General features: G+C 37.4%; 1 protein-coding gene across 2 annotated transcripts in view; it reads right to left on the bottom strand.

Annotated features, from left to right (window-relative positions):
- LOC123309346 (transient receptor potential-gamma protein) overlaps window positions 1–19,089 on the bottom strand; it is a 297,127-nt gene that overhangs the window by 121,135 nt on the left and 156,903 nt on the right. For both annotated transcript variants that reach the window (XM_044892426.1, XM_044892427.1), the window contains one exon: window positions 8,503–8,645. In XM_044892426.1, coding sequence (XP_044748361.1) covers window positions 8,503–8,645 — 143 coding nt within the window. The remainder of the gene's footprint in view (window positions 1–8,502; window positions 8,646–19,089) is intronic.

The raw sequence follows: 19,089 nt of genomic DNA on the forward strand, positions 1-19,089 counted from the left end.
CAGAGAAAAAGACGGAAAAGGCAAAAACCGTCAAAAAAGCCGAAACCAGAAAAGGAATTTCTGGAATCACTGAGGAACTGGATAAGTTCACGAAAAACCTCCTCAGCACGATGATGCAGAATCTGGAGAAAGAGATTGAGAAGAAGATGCAGCAAATTATTAAGAATATTTAATGGCTGACACGACGATAAAGAACAATCTCATAATCGTCTCTTGGAACGTCGAAGGATTGAGAGCCCGCAGATCAGAATTCGAAGAACTGATTGAAGAGAAGAGACCGGATGTCATAGCTCTTCAAGAAACGAGACTTAACCCCAACGTTCGGATAGCATTTCCCAATTACGATATTTACAGGAATGATAGACCTAACAGTACAGGTGGCGTTGCTATACTGGCTAGAAGGAATATGGATCACCATTTCGACCAAATATTCAATGGACAAGAAGTAGAAGCAATATCGATTATTGTGAATACTAATCGAGGGCAAGTGAAGATTATTTCAACTTATAAATCACCGGATAAGGACATGCTGGAAGAGGATCTAAAAATGCTACTAGAAGGAAGACACCCGAAAATCATAATTGGTGATCTTAACTGCAAATCGCAGGAATGGAACAGTAGGGTGGAAAATACAAACGGGAGAAGACTGAAGATTTATGCTGAAAAACTTAATGCAGTTGTGATAGGTCCTGATATACCGACCTACATACCAAGAGTAAATGGACTACCCGATGTACTGGACATTGTCGTAATGAAAGACATCACTGAAGAAATCAGCATTGATACAATAGAAGACGGAACTTCAGACCACAATCCCATAGAATTCATAGTGGGACATGGCCCAAGAAACGAAGAAGAGACACAAACCAAGGAACGCACAGACTGGGAGAAATATAAGAATTTACTTCAGGAGAAAATCAGGGAAATTCCCCAAATAAACACCCAGGATGAATTAGATGAAGCAGTTGAAAAATTGGAAAATCATATAAAAGAAGCCTATGAAGAAAGCACCAAGAGAATAAGGAAACCAATTCCGAAACATTCACATGGAGATACGCCAAGGGATATAAAGGAACTTATAAAAAAGAACAGAAGACTCAGGAAAATCTACAGAAAAACAAAAAGAGAAGAAGACAAGAAGAAACTGAATAAGCATAGTCAGATATTGAAAAATGCTTTAACAGAACTGCGTAATAACAGATGGCACCAGAGATTAAGGGAACTGAATACAATAGATCACTCGGCTTGGAAAATGCAAAAACGCTTACGACGAGAACAGACAGTTATACCTCCACTGCATGGAGCAAACGGAATGGTATATACGAGACTTGAAAAAGCCGAAGCACTTGCCGACACAATTGAGAGAGAAGCCAGAATAAATTACAGAAATGATGATGACAATGAAGATCTAGAAGAAGAAGTGGAGGCAAACGAAGAACTGATGATGGAACCACCGGAAACCGAAATCATTCCAAAACCGGCTTCACCAACAGAAATCAAAGAGATCATAATGAAACTGAAAAACCGGAAAGCACCGGGAGAAGATAGGATAACGAATTATATGTTGAAGAAATTGCCTAGAAAAGGAATAGCAGCCTTGACGAATATAACAAACGGAGTGATGAGGACCGAATACTACCCAAAGAGATGGAAAACTGCAGAAATGATAGTTTTCAACAAGCCTGGAAAGGAACGGAAATTTCCTCAAAATTATAGACCGATCAGCCTACTATCAGCACTAGGAAAAGTCGTCGAGAGGGTTATCGCCAAAAGGCTGAATGAGGAAACAGAAATGTTGAAGATAATCCCACCCGAACAATTTGGATTTCGACGAGAACACTCGACTGAACTCCAATTACTACGGCTCATAGAATACGTCTCCGAAGGAATGCAGACCAAACAGGCCACAGGATTAGTTCTGATGGATATCGAGAGAGCTTTTGATAGAGTATGGCACGAAGGCCTAATCTACAAGATGAAAAGAGCAGGATATTCGACCAAGCTATGCAAGATTATAAGGAATTATCTGAGGAATAGAAACTTTTATGTGAAGATAGATGGAGCAACCTCTCAAACCAGACAATTGGAAGCGGGAGTGCCTCAAGGATCGGTACTTGGACCTCTGCTTTACGTAATATACGTTTATGATATCCCGAAGAATGCTAGGAATATGCTCACCTTGTACGCAGATGACACAGGAATAGCTTTCAGACATCGACGCCCAGAGATCATACACCGAAGACTGCAGGAAGCCATAGATGAATTACTCAAATGGTGCATCAAATGGAAAATCCAAATCAATGGAAGAAAGACTCAAGCAATATTACTGCAAAAGAGAAGATTGAGGATGGAAGAAAACCTTGAAGTTGATGGACAAGAGGTTGAATGGAAAAATGAAGCAACATACCTAGGAGTGACGCTTGACAGAGGACTTACATGGAAAAACCACATCAAATGTGCTGTTGATAAAACAAAAGCCGCAATGAGTAAACTTTATCCACTCATAGGCAGAAGAAGTCATATGAATAAGAACATCAAGTTGACGATGATTAAAACTATTGCGCGACCACAACTCACATATGGATCGGCGGCATGGGGCTTCGCAGCCAAGACCCACATCAAGAGAATACAGGCCACTGAGAATAAACTCCTTAGAATGGCGATGGACGTACCCTGGTTTGTTAGGAACAAACAAATCTACAAGGACTTGGAATGGGAACCAGTTACAGAATTTATGAAGAGAAAGGCGGAAAGGATACTCGACAAAGCCAAACAACATCCAAATGAGGAACTACGAAGATTAGTCGACTACGATCCAACAGAAGAAGCTAGAAGGTCAAGAACCTACCACCGAAGACCGAGAGATCAGTTAAGGATTTAAATGTAACCAAAGAAGAGCTTAACCTATAAAAGTTATAGGCAGCATACAACTATCAACACGACTATGATCGTGTGAGAGTCCAGAAACCATAAGAGTCAACTGGTTAATAGGCAAAATGCCCGGAACCTATGAAGAAGCAGTTAAGGGTTTTTAGTGGGTCTCGAGCTCAGAGAGTGAGAATCCCCACACTGTTCCCCCTCAGCAGAGGGTGTGTTCGTCTGTTTGCAGATTTTCCCCCTGCTACACCAAAAAAAAAAAAAAATGTAGGAGAAAGGTGCACGAGTTGATCCCTTCAAGTAAGATGATTCCTTTCGATTACGTACTCATGAAAAATGCGATCTGGTTGAATTCTATGCCATTACGTAGCCTATACCACACTTCTACCTCAGTCAATTTTTTAGTACAGTGCAAGCGAACAGTAGATATTCACAGTGAATAATATGAATTGTGATCGCTTAATTTAAGGTTAGGTTATCTTTAAGATTATGCTACTTTCGTTGTGAATGGTTGATAACAACGATTTTTATATTTGTTGCTTCCTTATATGCTTATTTTTGATTTTTTCTCGTCTTGAAGACAATGACGTTCGTATAGGTTATAATAGCTAATGCTGAATGAAAAAATTTAACTTGGAGCAAGATGATCCCCCAACTTGTGTAGAAGACGATCCCTGGGGATCATCATACACCTAGATTTCTTACATACTGTTCTGGGGTCTAATAATCATCAAAAGGGTAGGCATACCCATGAACTTACAGGATACATAAAGAAAAATTATTCGAGGCGGATGGTCCAAAGCGAGGTCCAAAGAATCAATGGCAAGTGCTATTGATGCTTTTCAAAATGGAATGGCAATTAAAAGAGCGAGTAGGGAGTCAGTGTCGCTTCCGTCATTGAAAATAAGGACTAAATAAATTAATAAAATAGCTCGTGATGCAGTGAAATATCTGGGAGTGAGAAAAACTGTTTTCACTAATGAACAAGAAACCGAGCTCGTGAGCCATATGAAGGACATGGAGCTTAGAATATATGGATCAATAAGGAGAGAAATTTCGTACTTTATTTTGTTATTTCAGGAAATGTTGAATATTTTAATGGATCTCAAATTAGCTTTTTTCGGTGGTGCATTGAAACCACCACTTAGAATACATGTCCGTTTCCAATTTTTTGATATTATACCTCATATGTTCATTTTTAGTTGTTTATTCAGTTGATAACTTATAATGTTTTATGCCCAATAAAATTATTTTGCAATCTCCACAGATATTTGGTTTACACCCATCATTCTTGAAAATATGGGAGATAATTGAGAAAATGGGGTCAAGATGATCCCTGGGATCATCTTAACCATACCACAGGGATCATCTTAAACACAAGGGTCTATAAGATTATCCTTTAGTAACTTTTTAGAAAATCGAAAATATTTGAAAAAACATTTTGTGACCGACTATTTCGAGTAGGACAATAGAAAGATGAGGTTCTTGCCTAAGGAAATCGTCTTGGGCACCTTTCCTCTACAGAGAAAAGGATTTAGTCCGATTTATTCTAAGCTTTAACAGTAATCCATAGAGATATTTGGGTAATATTTAGGTACAAGCTATTTTCTATTTTGCAATTTCTGATCACTTTTCTGATAAATTTCAAGAGGTGAACTGATATTATTTGCTTGTTTCTGTATTGAGAACATAAATAAGGCTTCTATAATGCCTAATGCCCTGTACCCAGAGCAAGAGAGTATGCGACTTCGAATTGTGTTCTCCACATTAAATATTTCTGTGGTGCCCGCGGTACTTGACGGCGGAGTACTTAGTGCTCCGCGTACAGGTCAGAGGTCTTGATATCATGACCGAACTCGCTCTTGTTTGGTAGTCATGGATTGGTGTAGGATTCTACAGAGTAAGTGAGGCTGGTTCCATTCCATTGCTGTATCCCGTTACCGGGAATAAATCTACAAAAAGCGAAAAAAATTGCGAACAGACTTGTAATTTCTTAGGGCTAGTTGCTACTGTGTGCCCTCCTGTGACTAAAGAGACCAAACCGTGACCTGCAGATCCTTCCACACTCAGGGCATGGATAGTCACCATGTCACCAACCATATCTGGCCGCCGCTGTATCCTTCTCGATTCTCCATTATAATTGTGTATACCAAAGACGTCCACTGTGACCTGTCTAACGCTAGTTGTTCCCAGTTATGATTGGCATTAACTAATTTTAGGGATTGATGTAGTGTATCCTCAAACCGCTTATACTGGCCTCCTGGTTTCCGGGCTTCCTCAGTGAATTCGCCATATAGAGCTATTTTGGGGAGTCTTGTGTCTTGCATCCTCAGAATGTGGCCGCTCCATCTGAGTCGGGCCTTCGTTATTTGAGTCTCAATTGTTGTACAACTCGCCCCTTGCAAGACTTCTGCATTCGAAAGTTTGTGAAGCCATCTGATGTGCATTATCTGTCCTAGATGACGTTGTTGCGTTTGTTTAAGCTGTTTAATATGTCGCCTGTAGGGCGTCTAGCTTTCGCTTCCGTAAAAAAGCGTTGGGAGGACCACTGCTTTGTAAACAGCTGTCTTGGTCTTCAGATTGAGGTCGTGATTTTGAAACATTCTGTCCCTTAGCTTCCAGAATGCCCGTGATGCCGAATTGATACGGTTTTGTATTTCCGCGCCCAGATTAGCCCTAGCATTTATGGAGCTTCCCAAGTATTTGAACTGCTCGACCTGTTCTAGAGTTTCATTCTCCAGGCTGATATCTGGTTGAAGGCTTTCTGGCGGACTTACCAGGATTTTGGTCTTGTCGATATTGAGTCTAAGGCCTAAAGCTTCGTATATATGTTTATAGGTGTCCATCATTATCTGTAGATCCTCTGAGCTGCTAGCGATGAGTGAATAGTCGTCTGCATATTGAAGTTCCGTGATGAACTTGGTACGGGTTTCTGCTCTGAGGCGCTTCAGGTTAAACAGGCCTCCATCAAATCTGAATCTTATCCCAACACCTCTTACGGGCATAGTCATGTCTGCAATCATCGATACAGCTGTGGCGAAAATATTGAACAGTAAAGGCGCTAATACGCAGCCTTGTTTGTTGGTTGAGAAATGGTCGGTTGTAGAGCCATTATGCTGTATTCTAGCGGTGTTGTTGGTATGAAGGCTTTTACACACTGCTAAGAATTTTTCGGGTACTCCAAGACGTTCCATGATTTTCCATAACGCTCTCCGATTCACCGAGTCAAATGCCTTACTTAAATCGATGAAGGCTGTATAAATCCTTGATTGTTGTTCACGGGCTTTCTCTTGTAGCTGTCGCAGTGTAAAAATTAGGTCCACCTTACTTCGATTTGGTCGAAAGCCGCACTGGGATTCAGGTAATAGCTTTTCTAAGAGTGGAACCAGACAATTAGTGAGGCTGGTTCACTCTTGGATGGACAGGTGGCGCGTCATTATGGGAATTGAAAATATTCCACATGGCGGCCTCCTTCTTGCAAGAGCACCATCCTCCGGTTGAGATGTGTTACACTACACTGTACTGATGAGGGCCAATAACCACGAAATCGGTCTACAGTTTGTGTAAACATGCTTCAGCCTCTCTGGGAATTCCTTTGCTGATTCATGAGTAGCACGAATTAATGGGACATTAAATAGGTATCTATTATGCCATTACTCGCTGTCCAGTCGATAGATGTCTTAAGCGATAATTTTTGTTTTCAGGTCTTTGTTAGTGGAAGTGTCAATACAGAAGCTTCTTATAATCCGCAAAAATTCATGTTTCAATATAAACATTAATATGCTGCTTGAGGAAACATTTCATTTCAATGAGGAATTGTCCATATTCAATGAATATTCACCTGTTTCTGGTGAATTTAGAAATTTGCTTCTTCCATAATTTGCAGTAATATTTAGAGTGGTGCTTTTCCTAGATAATATTTAACAGATATCAGATTAATGGCCTGTAATAATGTTCTATATCGATTACACAAAAACAAGTGAAACGACTGTTGAGTGCTTTTTTTTGCGCAGAAAATGTGAGAACATTTGATTAATCGATTGATAAGATATTTTCTTAAGCAGCATCACCTAGGAATAGAGTGTGGTTTCCTTTTCGAATGATTTCGTCAGAGAAACAACTCCCACATCCATGAGAAACGCCACGTAGAGACCTCTGACTCCATGTCCCCACTAAACCTCAAGAATGAAGACCATTATGTCCAATCTCGAAGAAATTATGAATCAGATTTGGCTTTTATACTAGCGCTTCACAATTTTTCTGTTGTTTCAAAGCTATTTTCGATAGGTTCTAGTCGACTATACAGGAAACTTCCGATAAGAGTCCTCGACTCTTCTTAATATTTCATCTCTTTTTGCAACAACTTCTTTTCGACCAGTTCCTCATTTGACAAATAAAATCAGTCTACCGTTCGATTAAACAGAACTGAGGAATCTCATGTGTTTATTGTGTTCAATGATTTCTTCTATCAGTTCTGTAATATGCGTCCCTTAGTTCCTTATAATTTTCTTTTTTACTTTTAGATTCAGTTTCAATATCATTCCACGAGTCTTTATTGGTATTTCTACGTTCATCCACCAGTTGTTCTGTTTCCAAGAATTTCGAATTCTTGTGTTTTTGTAAATGTACTAACTGTCTCTAGGTATTGCTGTTCGAATACTGCTGTTAATTTTTGTCGAAAGTTCAATTCTAGTTTTCTTATTTCATTTCAGTAATTGCACAAGTCAAATAGCAATTGATATGCTTTCATTGTTCGGTTTATATTGTATTGTGTATTGTCGTATTGTAGCCTTACATATTATTATTGAGTTTATAAGAATTTAAATTAAATAAATGAGAGCTACGACTTTAGATGAGGGCAGCATCACTTGAGGTTGTCGAAAAGTTTGCTATCGAATCAAAACTTCGAATTCATCTATGAAAAGTCCATATTTGGTCAGACTGAGCATGCAACTCAACTCCTATTTTAAATAATGAATATTTTTCATTCCTAAATCATTATCATTGAGGAATCCCTTGATTGTAATTGAAGAAAAATTAGACTCGGTTGTTCAATTCAGGTTTAAGCCGAGATTTAAGTTGATCCTGGATTAACGTAACAGATTTGCACGGAAATGTTAAAATTAATCCATGATTAACTATAATCACGAATTGAACAACCGGGCCTTAGAGTTTCCATAGAATTTTCGAGAGTTTGAACCAACTGTCAATGACTAAAAACTGTTGAAAACAGCTCTTCAAGATAAGCCTCGTGTTCAGGGCGATTTATGAGGAATTGAATGTTGTTTCAAACTTTCCAAATGACTGCGTATTTTTGAATGAAGATATGTATTTATAATAAAACCTTCGTAGAAATGAAATTGCATCAGTAACATGTTAATGTTCTTTGAGATACAAAAAAATTCTCTTGTCACAGCAAGATATATCTCAATTCTTTTTCGTTTTTACGGAGAATTTTCGTTCTCCAAACCATTACCTCTGGCTCTCGACCAAAAAAAGTGAAAATTGAGCGTGTTTCTCATTAACCCTCTTTCGCATTGCCTTTCACGCAATAATCTGTTTCCTCACGAGAAAACAGGTTCTGTACGTCGCCTGCGCAACCTTATTGGAAAAAAATCCACTTACCTAACATCGTGCGGCATTGGTAAAGTGGCCCCTCGGTCCAGAAGGATTTTGATGATCTCATAGTTATCCCGATGGGCTGAAAGGATGAGTGGGGTTATGTCAGGCGTGAACGTGGCCGTGTCTGCAGGCAATGCTTCCCAACTCTGGAAAAACGAATTTCTTGTTATGACTCCACGGAATGATGTCTAGGTAGAGATGTTTTCTGTCGTAAATGTTCGAAAACCGTTGTAAATATTGAAGATAAAGCGGACAGAGAATGGAAGGTAACAATAAAATGCCCGTAGGTATTGGTTATACTCAAGATTTTAATAGTTTCAACAACTTTCAGAATCATGTATTCTGGTATTCAAGATGACTCAAACAATATATGTTTCCAATAGTTAGTGGGTTGTGGAGAGTTGAAGAAAAAGGATCATCAGTTATTGCCACAATTTTTCGAATTATTGAATTAAAAAACTCGTGATTTATCAAGTGTGGTCTATCACATATCGGAGTACGAATCTGGAGGACAGGAAAAAGATTTCAATTCCTACCAATACTCATATAGGCAGAAATGCAACCGCTTTAGTTCGACCTTGAGCCTGTGGTATTCGGTTGAGGCGCTAAAATCGAGTCACGTTACCATAGAAATCAAAAATAATATCCGTGATAGACATCCTGTTACATAGCAAAAGAGGCGCAGGTCACCAATTCGTCGGGAAGCTGATGAAGTCATTGGTGGCTCATGTCAGGCAAAGATTATAGAGTAGAAAGATAGGAATCGCCCTCATATCTCTAGTACTAAAAACCGCCCACATTTTCGTCAGTGAAAACACGTTTGACAATGAGATGGCGCTGCAATCGTACTGTAAATACAGTTTAATAACAGATTTTTGTTTTATAATAGAGGGGCGCGAAATTCGAATTCTATTCTTTGTATTGAATTTCAATATCTACCATAGAGACCAGAGAACAAACATCCTGAGTGACAGAACATAGGATGTTAGTTTCTATCTGAACATTTAAATCAATGAAATACGCTGTTGCATGTGCTATAAGTTTATTTGCAATTTATGAAGAATTGACAAAAATTCAAAATTATGGACAAAAAATAGAGCATTATTGGACTAGGACACAAAAGTATATGGTGATCTGCTATACGTTGTTTGAATTAATAAACTTGGCTGGATTTGTACATTATACATATGTCAGAAATGTATATGAAACAATATTCAATATACCATCATAGCATACAGATTTCAGTTCTTCCCATGTGTTCTACCTTTTGGGTATTTACAGAATTTTCAAAACCACACTAAAAAAACCTTGCAGAGGTATAAAAGACCTGTATGCTAATCTGTCAGTATAGTTTATTTATGATTTCCTTATGACACAATATACAAATTTATTAATGAATGAGCAAAACACTCTCAGCAGGTTTCATAAAACTTCGACTTTCCAAACAACAATTTGAAAGTCACTCGATTTCCGAAACGAAATCAATAAAACCTCTGCATTTCTGAATATACTGAAGGAGTAGCAATTGGGAATCATTGAATTGACCTACAAGGTCATAATTTTTCCTCAATGGACACTTCATGCAAGGGATGCTTTCTGCATACAACAATTTACGTGAATGAACAGTTCTCAATTGACTTGCAGTAAAATGTTCACTGCACATCGTGTAGTTAGTAGTGTTTGCTGAAGTCATTGTCTTAACGGAGAACTGAAAATAATAATCAATGAATTACCGAGTCACATGCTACGAGTTTTAATACTGAATTCCTTAGTAAAATAAGAAACTTAACGTCGGAAAATCCATATTATTATTTTATCCGCAGTTCTTCACCATGCGATAATTTTCGAACGATATTTTTTTGGGTTTTCACCAAGAGGATAGACAAAAATATTCAATAATCAACAACTAGAAGGATAAACAAAAAGCTGTACGAGAATCAAAACATTCAAAACCCCTTTGATCAAAATGGTCATCATGGCTCCGAAATGAATATTTCAACCAGCCTTAGTGTCTTAAAAACACGTTTGACACACAGATGTCGCTCTTGTAACTGTAGTCGCTTCCATTTTTTAATCTTTGATGTCAAGTTTAATTGACAGAACTGGTATCATTAGCAGTGGTTATCTGTTACGGAAATTATTAAAAATAATAATTAACTTTAGTGCTTGAATGAACCTCAAGTGCTGAGAAGACTTTTACAAGTTGGTGGTCAATGAAGATGCCTGGCTTCAAATATATTTTTCTGTATTTAAAGATAGATATATTCGAGTAAAAAATCTCAATGTGTTACTCAAAGGGACCAAGCTGAAACATAAAGAGGACATTCCTTCAAACCGACAAATTGGGATTGAAATGCACAAAATAATGCATCATTTTTCTGTTTAGCTTTTTTCTTTTATCATACAATAATTTGTTCGTTTGCAGACCCCACATATGCATGTAATTCATCCAGTTTGACTGACTTCGATGCTCCTTCCTTCACCTTTTCCAGCAATTTTTCATTCCATTCTGTTAATTTATACTAAATTCTAACTTTTCTCGTCGAAATCTATAGAGCAGAAAAAGAGTTGAAGTTATAGATTATAGGGTCGCCAATTAAGAAAACAAAACTCGATACCGAACGCCCGTTGCTTTCCACAGCACATGTTGATGTTGACAACTAAAAACTGGAAGACTCCCTTCCTAATGACATCAAGCCCACAGTGATTTTTCGAATCTTGTACTGTCTTGCTCTGTTCTCGTCACTGATGCACATTCAGCATAAAATAACATAATTCTCAAATTTAATATTCATGACTCATAAATTCAAATAGTTCATTGTTTTTAGTAATCCTAATTGTAGGTTAAGCATTATACTCACTGAAAAACCCTCGTTCATAATGCCACAATTTTCACTCATATTCATAAGCACAACGTCAATTCACGCTATCCTGAATGGTATTAGGAATTGTATAGTTTTATGTAGGTACACATAAAGGGTGGGTATAGCATCGACGTTTCCGCATCCACATCGATGACTTTTTTTTTCAATAACCGATTACAGGTTCAAACAAGGGTGTGCTATGTTTCGCGACTAGACATGACATGTTGTTTGCGCCCTTAACTCGCTAGCATGAAAATAATGAGATGAGCGACTGACGTGGAAAAAAAACACGAAGTCTTCAGCGGAACTGATAAACGGGCGACATGAATTATTCTTACTTCTGGAGCGTTCGGGCTTACTTTCGCATAAAGGAATGATGTTGTTTTTGTCATCCATACAGGCCATTTATTTCCACCGACGCAATTCCCATTGTATGAAATGGATGTTGTCGCTGGAGAAAAAATAGGTCAGGGAAGATATGCAGAAGTATAAAGACGTGACCATCCTAGTTTGAACCTGCGGCTGGGACAGCGTTGTTTTGTGAATTGATGAAAATTCTCCTCTCTGTAGTAAAATAGACTTAAGGGAGAATTAATTATTTTTTTATTTGTTCAATAGAGGCAAGAACGTAACCGATAAGATTGGAAATATCTTCGACCATAAATTTATCATTCTAGCCTCTTACTGTTTATATATTATTCGTTAGTGAATATTGGTTTATGATAGTATGAAAATTTTGAAAATTTGTCATGAAAATTCGCTATGTTTTGCAGTACAACCTTGGTGTACCATTATTGAAATTCGTGAAAACATTTAAAATAGTTAATAATTCTACTAGTTCATCAATGACAGCGATTAGTGATTGAGATAATTTATTTGATATTCGAGAACACGAGTCCTTAATCGCTAAATTAATAAACGAGTTGATTACAAGATTTTTCCGTCGAGCTTATTTTGAATTGAAATAGGGAATTCTTGGTTGCAAAAAAATTTTTACGAACTAGATGGATGCTGCGAGAGATCGTGAAAGATGGCAGATTTTGAGGGACACCTTTGTCCAGCAGTAGACCCAAGTGGCTGGCTCCTAAAACCAGTCTGAATTTCGTATCCTTCTTCAATATATAACAATAGAATCTAATGTAAGAAATGTATGCAAGCACTATGAAATGATTTTCTGAGTGTTGACTCAGTTTTTTGACACTACGTAGGAACCATATTCATAATTAACATAATCATTTGGATGCAGCCAATATCGTCGTTTCATTCGTTATTTTCTCGTTGTTAATAATAATGTGGTTACATTGCATCAACGTGGTGGTACAGCCATTTATGTCAAGTCAGATTATTTAGCCGAAAATATTAAAAAGATTGAAGGGTTCTCTCTCGAACTGCAGTGCGAACTTTGTGCTATAAATCTCAAATTATCCACTAAAAAAGTTTCCATTATAAGTGTCTACAGGCCTCCTGGGGCTAATATCGAGTTGTTTGTTGATTCATTATCATGCGCGCTTGACTGTTGTTTTGCTAGATCCGATCTGATTTTCGTATGTGGTGATTTCAATATCAATTATTTCGCTCCCCACAATTATCTTGATTATTTGCTGTTGAGGTACAATCTTAAAATAACTTCCACGGAACCAACAAGAATTTTCACGGATAGAAGCGGCAAGACTATAGTCTATCCAAATCCGAGAGGCCAGCGTAAACAAACTGACTAACGCGTGATCTTATTTAAGGTACTCCTCTTATTGGTCAAAGCTTCAGGAACGCCATGTTTGCAGGTGGGAGTAATGCAGTACCGCATTACGTTTGATTCATTGATTGTATGCGAATTGTTGTGCAGAACTGCAGAGATCATTCATTGCTTTTTCTTTCGTAAATTGGTTTATAGTTGTAGCAAGTTATTCAAGTTACAAGCATTTAAGATAATGTCAAGTACTGATACTGCTGAGGAATCGCGTGTTGACTTAAGTCCTCCAAAAAAGAGACGTCTGAAACGACACTTCAGTGCCGAGATAAAAGATATGATTTTGAATACTTATAAAATTGAGATTATTCAAAATGCAGGAATGTGTTTAAAGGACGTAGAACTCCGAGTTGCTGAGAGACTTGGCATTGGAGCTCGAAGTGTTAGGAGAATTATTTCCGAATACATAAATTCCGGTGTTCTATCACAGCCGGCAACAAATCAAAATCGGACCACCAAATGGGAGTCCTTATCAGATTTCGATAAAAATGTAATACGGCGAAAAGTTCACGAGTTTTTCTTCAGAAATGAACACCCGACTATAAAGAAAGTATAAAAAATAGTTAATGAAGACTCGAACTTGCCAAATTTTAAGAAGAGTACCTTCTCTATAATATTGAAAAAACTTAATTTCAAATATGGACGTCGCCAACGCAACAGTTTTTTAATGAACCGTGACGACATTAAATGTTGGAGAAGAAACTATCTCACGAAAATTAGGACCTTCCGTGATGAAAACAGGAAGATTTACTGCTTGGATGAAACTTGGGTAAATACCGTTCATACTAAATCCAAAGTGTGGACCGATGAAACAGTTACATCTTCTCGGCAAGCGTTACTTGCTGGATTATCTACTGGATTAAAAATCCGTCTGGGAAGGTCTTGAATTTTGAGTTTAACCCTTTGGTTTCATAAAGCTTGATCAGAGAATCAACGATCGAGTGACGGATGAACGTCAATTAGTTTTCAGTCGATAAGTTGGTCATAAGCATTCTGAATATCATTCTTTCACCAAATACTTATCTATACACGCCCATTTGATGATTCTCAACTGCTACTCCTCCAATATATTCGGAAATATGAAAGTTTCAATGATTTCCTTCGGGAAATCGAATGCCAAATCGTTGATCGAGCAATCAAAGTTTTGTGAAACTTGATGTAAGTACCTTTTTGGTGGAAAACAATTTCAACATTCTTTTTCAAATGAAGTGAATATATTTTTCCAGGCAAAGGGCAAAGAATTATAGTGTGTCATATTGGCAGTGACACTGGTTTTTTAACTGGAGGACTCTGGACTTTCCAATCCAAAAAAACTGGTGACTACCATGAAGAAATGGATGGTCAGTCCTTCGAAAAGTGGTCGAGGGTATAGTTCCTAAATTGGAGGAAAATTCTATAGTAGTTTTAGATAATGCTCCTTACCATTCAAGGAAAATGGAAAAAATTCCTAATTCACAATTCAGAAAGAGTGATATCCAACAATGGTTGAGGGAGAAAAATATTGATTTCACCCCTGACCTCATAAAAGCGCAATAGTTGCAGATAGTCAGGCAGAACAAAGAAAACTTTGAAAAATACATTGTGGATGAAACCGCAAAGGCCCAAAATATTACTGTACTTAGATTACCGCCCTACCACTGCGAACTGAACCCTATTGAATTGATTTGGGCCGATGTCAAGAATTTTGTGGCAGATAAAAACACCACATTTAAAATGGCTGACGTCCAAAATCTTTTTCAAGAGGCTCTCTCACGGGTTACTTCCGAAAGATGGAGAAAGTGCGTGAAACATGTCAAACAAAAAGTTGAGGTAGACATGTGGAAACTGGATAATATTATGCATGATATAACACCAGTCATCGTCAACTTAGAGGAAAGTTCTGCATCTTCTGACGACACTACGGGGTAGTCACTTTTACAAAAAAAATATTGTTACACATTTATATACATAGTATTTATTAAAGTGGGAACTTTAGATTAATTGTTCATTCCTCAGACTCGTAGATAAGCATACACATTTTTCACCGGAACTGGAACACTCAAAAAGTTTTAAAATATAACGCTCTCGGAATTCAATTTATTAGTACACCTCTGCGTTATCACGTTCTTGACGCGTGATCACTTCATGCTGCAATGTTTACCGCTGGCCTCTTGGATTTGGATATACTATAGTTCTAGTAAAATCGATTACATCTTGACGAATGCTAGTACCGAGCCAGAACTCCGTTACTCAGGAGATACATTTGAGCGATAATGGTACAATTATATCCGATCCCCAGACAGTGGCTGATATGTTTGGTGGGTATTTTTCCAGTATTGGCCGTATTAGTATCGAGGAACATTACGGTAGTGCGAGATCGTTCTCTTGTACAACCCAAGTTATGACAGATAAGAACTTCTTCTTTTACCCTGTGACAGGTCAGGAAATTTCAGATATACTCAAGCAGATCAAGAAGGGAATTAGTAGCGGTCATGATGTGATTTCTGTGAGAATTTTGAAAATTTTGGCGGATAAAATATCTGAACCTTTTGCTCACCTCATTAATAAAGCAGTTACTACAGGTAGATATCCGGCTCTACTCAAGATATCAAAGGTTACTACAATATATAAAAAAGATTCCAGGGAGAATGTTGCCAACTATCGGCCAATATCGATAACCAACCACACCAGCAACATGGCTTTCGTGTGGGCAAGTCGACAGAGTCCGCAACAGTCGACTTCGTTGAATACGTTTACGGGTGCCTAGATGCTGGAGTTCCGGTCGCTGGGCTATTGTTTGATGAGTCTCGAGCTTTCGACTGTCTCGACTTCAGTTTCATCCTCAGTAAACTGTATAATATTGGCTTTCGAGGTGTTTTCTTGGATTGGGTGTCGGACTATCTAAGGGATCGATTGCTGTTTGTTCAAGTGGGCCATCATAAATCGAGACGGTATCCAATAGAAATGGGTGTGCCACTGGGATCTATGCTGGGTCCGCTGCTGTTCATCCTGTTCGTTAATGATCTGCCGGAGTACCTACTTAACAACTTACTCTAATCTTTTGTTGGCTATTCGGATCATTTTATTCGCGGACGATACGTCATTTCTTGTGTCAGCACAAAATATCTCTGAACTTAGGAGAATTTGCGAAATCCTTGTTGGTTCTTTCCTGGAGTGGTGCCACCAAAATTCAATAATATTGAATGTCAACAACCGATTTGATCTTTTTCAAAATAGGAGCTCGGTGTGTGAATTTGAACTAACTCTTCCCACTGGTGACATCAAAGCATCGTATCACGTGAGGTTTTTGGGCATTTTAATCGATAAACAATTGAATTGGCAGAAACAAGCAAATTCTGTCTGTAAGAAACTAAGCAGCGCATTTTATGCACTAAAAAACTAAAAAATATTCTACCTAGACAATCACTGTTAGTTGTTTATTATTCACTGGCGTATTCCCATATGAGCTATAATTCAGTTTTATGGGGAAGTTCATCATTAGCGGAAGATGTTTTCATTGCGCAGAAGAAACTGATACGCCTTATATTCGATTTGAACCCCCGGGAGTCCTTTAGACCCAAGTTCATACAAAACAAAATATTGAGTTTTCCCTGTATCTTTATGTTGAATACTCTATTATTTGTTAAGAAGAACTCTGACAATCTAAAAAAATGCTGTGAGTTCCATAAACATGACACAAGACACAAGAACACTCTTGAATATCCAATTCACAGAACTTAAAAATTCCAAAAATCACCACTGTATAACGGCATTAAACTTTTTAATCACTTGCCTGACAGATTCAAGACCTTACCTTATAATGTTTTCAGAAAGGAAGTTAAGAAGTTTCTGTTGATCAACTGCTTTTATAGTCTTAGGGAATTTTTGGATTGTAAACGTAATCAATTTTCTAATTTTACATGAGTTCAAATTGCTATTCTAATTTTATATAAGTCTATATTGTTATTGTAAAACTGTATGACCTGTCCCATACAATGGTTGTTTGTCTGAGGGGATGTAATAAACTTATTCTTATTCTTATTCTCATAGCAATCACATCATAACTTGAACATTCGTGTGTTTCCATTGTTAACTGAAACTGATTTCAGTTTGGCTTCTTCGATGTATCTACCACTCAAGCTGTTTCGTATTTCATCTTTCGTGTTGCAGCTTTCATTTTCCTTGTTTCTTTGATGGTCAGTCTGCATAATGAATAAAGAACTTCATGAAAATGAATTTAGAAATTCCAAATTTTGAGTTTTTCTTTAACAAATATTCGGCCATTCACAATGATGAACTGTATAGTCAGTAAATAATAATAAAAGAATAAGGATCATATAATTGGTAAAAAAAAGAAGATTGTGAAACGCTGTAGATGAGCCCAGGGCTCCAAAGGAACGAGGTCGAAGCCCAAGTTCTCGGTCTAATGAAACGTCATCTACGTATGTGCCCCATCTAGATCGAAGCCCGGGAAGTCGCCTAAAATAATTTTCGAAATTATTTCAACAATTTCGGCGGTTTTTGCTGTTTAGGCGAAACGTTCTGGAATAGGGAGACGGCACGAAACCCTTTATTGGACCGGAGACGGGCTATGTTTTGTCACGAAAGACCGATTTTAAGTCTCAAATACCTCTTTGCTCACTTTGAAGAACCAAAAATACCCGAAAATTGCGAAAGTAAAAGGTGAAATTCTTGACAATTCTCAATTTCATTTTTCCATTCGCTTTGAAAGGAAAACCATCGAACATCAATTGAATCACAAATGTCATATGTGAAACGAAGCATAAATAACATCTATGTGCGTAGCACAAGTTCATCCGTAGACATAGACAGTAGACTGAGCAATAACGCATTATAATAGGTCCTTTCGTTTGCATAAAAAGTATAGCACTTTTCTACACTCGATTTTATTTACAACAGTGTAGAGGAAGTGTAGTTCATCTACACATAATCAAAAGGAGATGTAGATATACTACACCTCCTTTACACTGGTGTAAATTCAATCAGCAAACGAATACTAAAATCGAGTGTAGAAAGGTGCTACACTTTTTATGCAAACAAAAAGACCTATTGTCTGCTCAAAAACAAACACGGAATGGAATTTTTTGGAGGGAAAAACTACGCTATTTCGAAACTGATAATTAAAACTTGATCTTCAGAATAAATTTTCTTTCTATGGAACAACTAGGTGTCTGAAGTAGGTGTTAAAATTATATCCTATACTTTTTCGCCTTCTTTATGACCTTTTATGATTGTTTCATTACATGAGGATTTCTACAAATTTAGTCGCGAACAACATTTATTCTATCTACTAATTGTTTCTTCATGTGGCTTTCTGTATCATAGTCCTTGATCTTTCAATAAACCCAAAGAAAGAAATCAAGGGGTGTCAGATCAGGAGATCCAGCAGGCTAATGTTGTGGACCCGTCCCTTCCAATCCACTTGTCTGCGTATTCTCTGTTAGTAATCAGTGAAGAATTCTGAAAATAAGACCATAAATCTCCACAATTCCAATAATGGCAATAACAGAATCAATGAGGAATTCGAAAGAGCATTCAAAATATCGAATATATTAGAAATAAAAAGTGTATTTTATTCATCTGCTTCAAAAATATAGTTTATCATCAATTTTATTCGCGAAATCTATTTATTAACAAAAAAAATTATGATTTTCCAAAGCATCCTGTCCAAGTCCACACTGAAAATTTATGTATTATTATGCTACAACTGCTTTATGAAACTGCTGGAAAGAAAGCATCTGACTCGATGTGTGCAAATTGCAAATTATCTTCAATAATATTATTAATCAATAAGCCCATCTGCTTGTTTGATAAGGTCAACTATTTACAAACGAACCCATCCACATTATAGGATCGGTAATAGTCAATAAGGCATCCTGTAAAACTTGAATAAAAATGTGTTGTAGTTAAGAATCTTTCCTCGGTGTTGGTACTGAAATTTCGTCTTCACAACAATGAACACTTTCTGTTCTACGCTGC

This window comes from Coccinella septempunctata, chromosome 3 (assembly GCF_907165205.1).
Source record: "Coccinella septempunctata chromosome 3, icCocSept1.1, whole genome shotgun sequence".
In the NCBI taxonomy this organism is placed as follows: Eukaryota; Metazoa; Arthropoda; class Insecta; order Coleoptera; family Coccinellidae; genus Coccinella; species Coccinella septempunctata.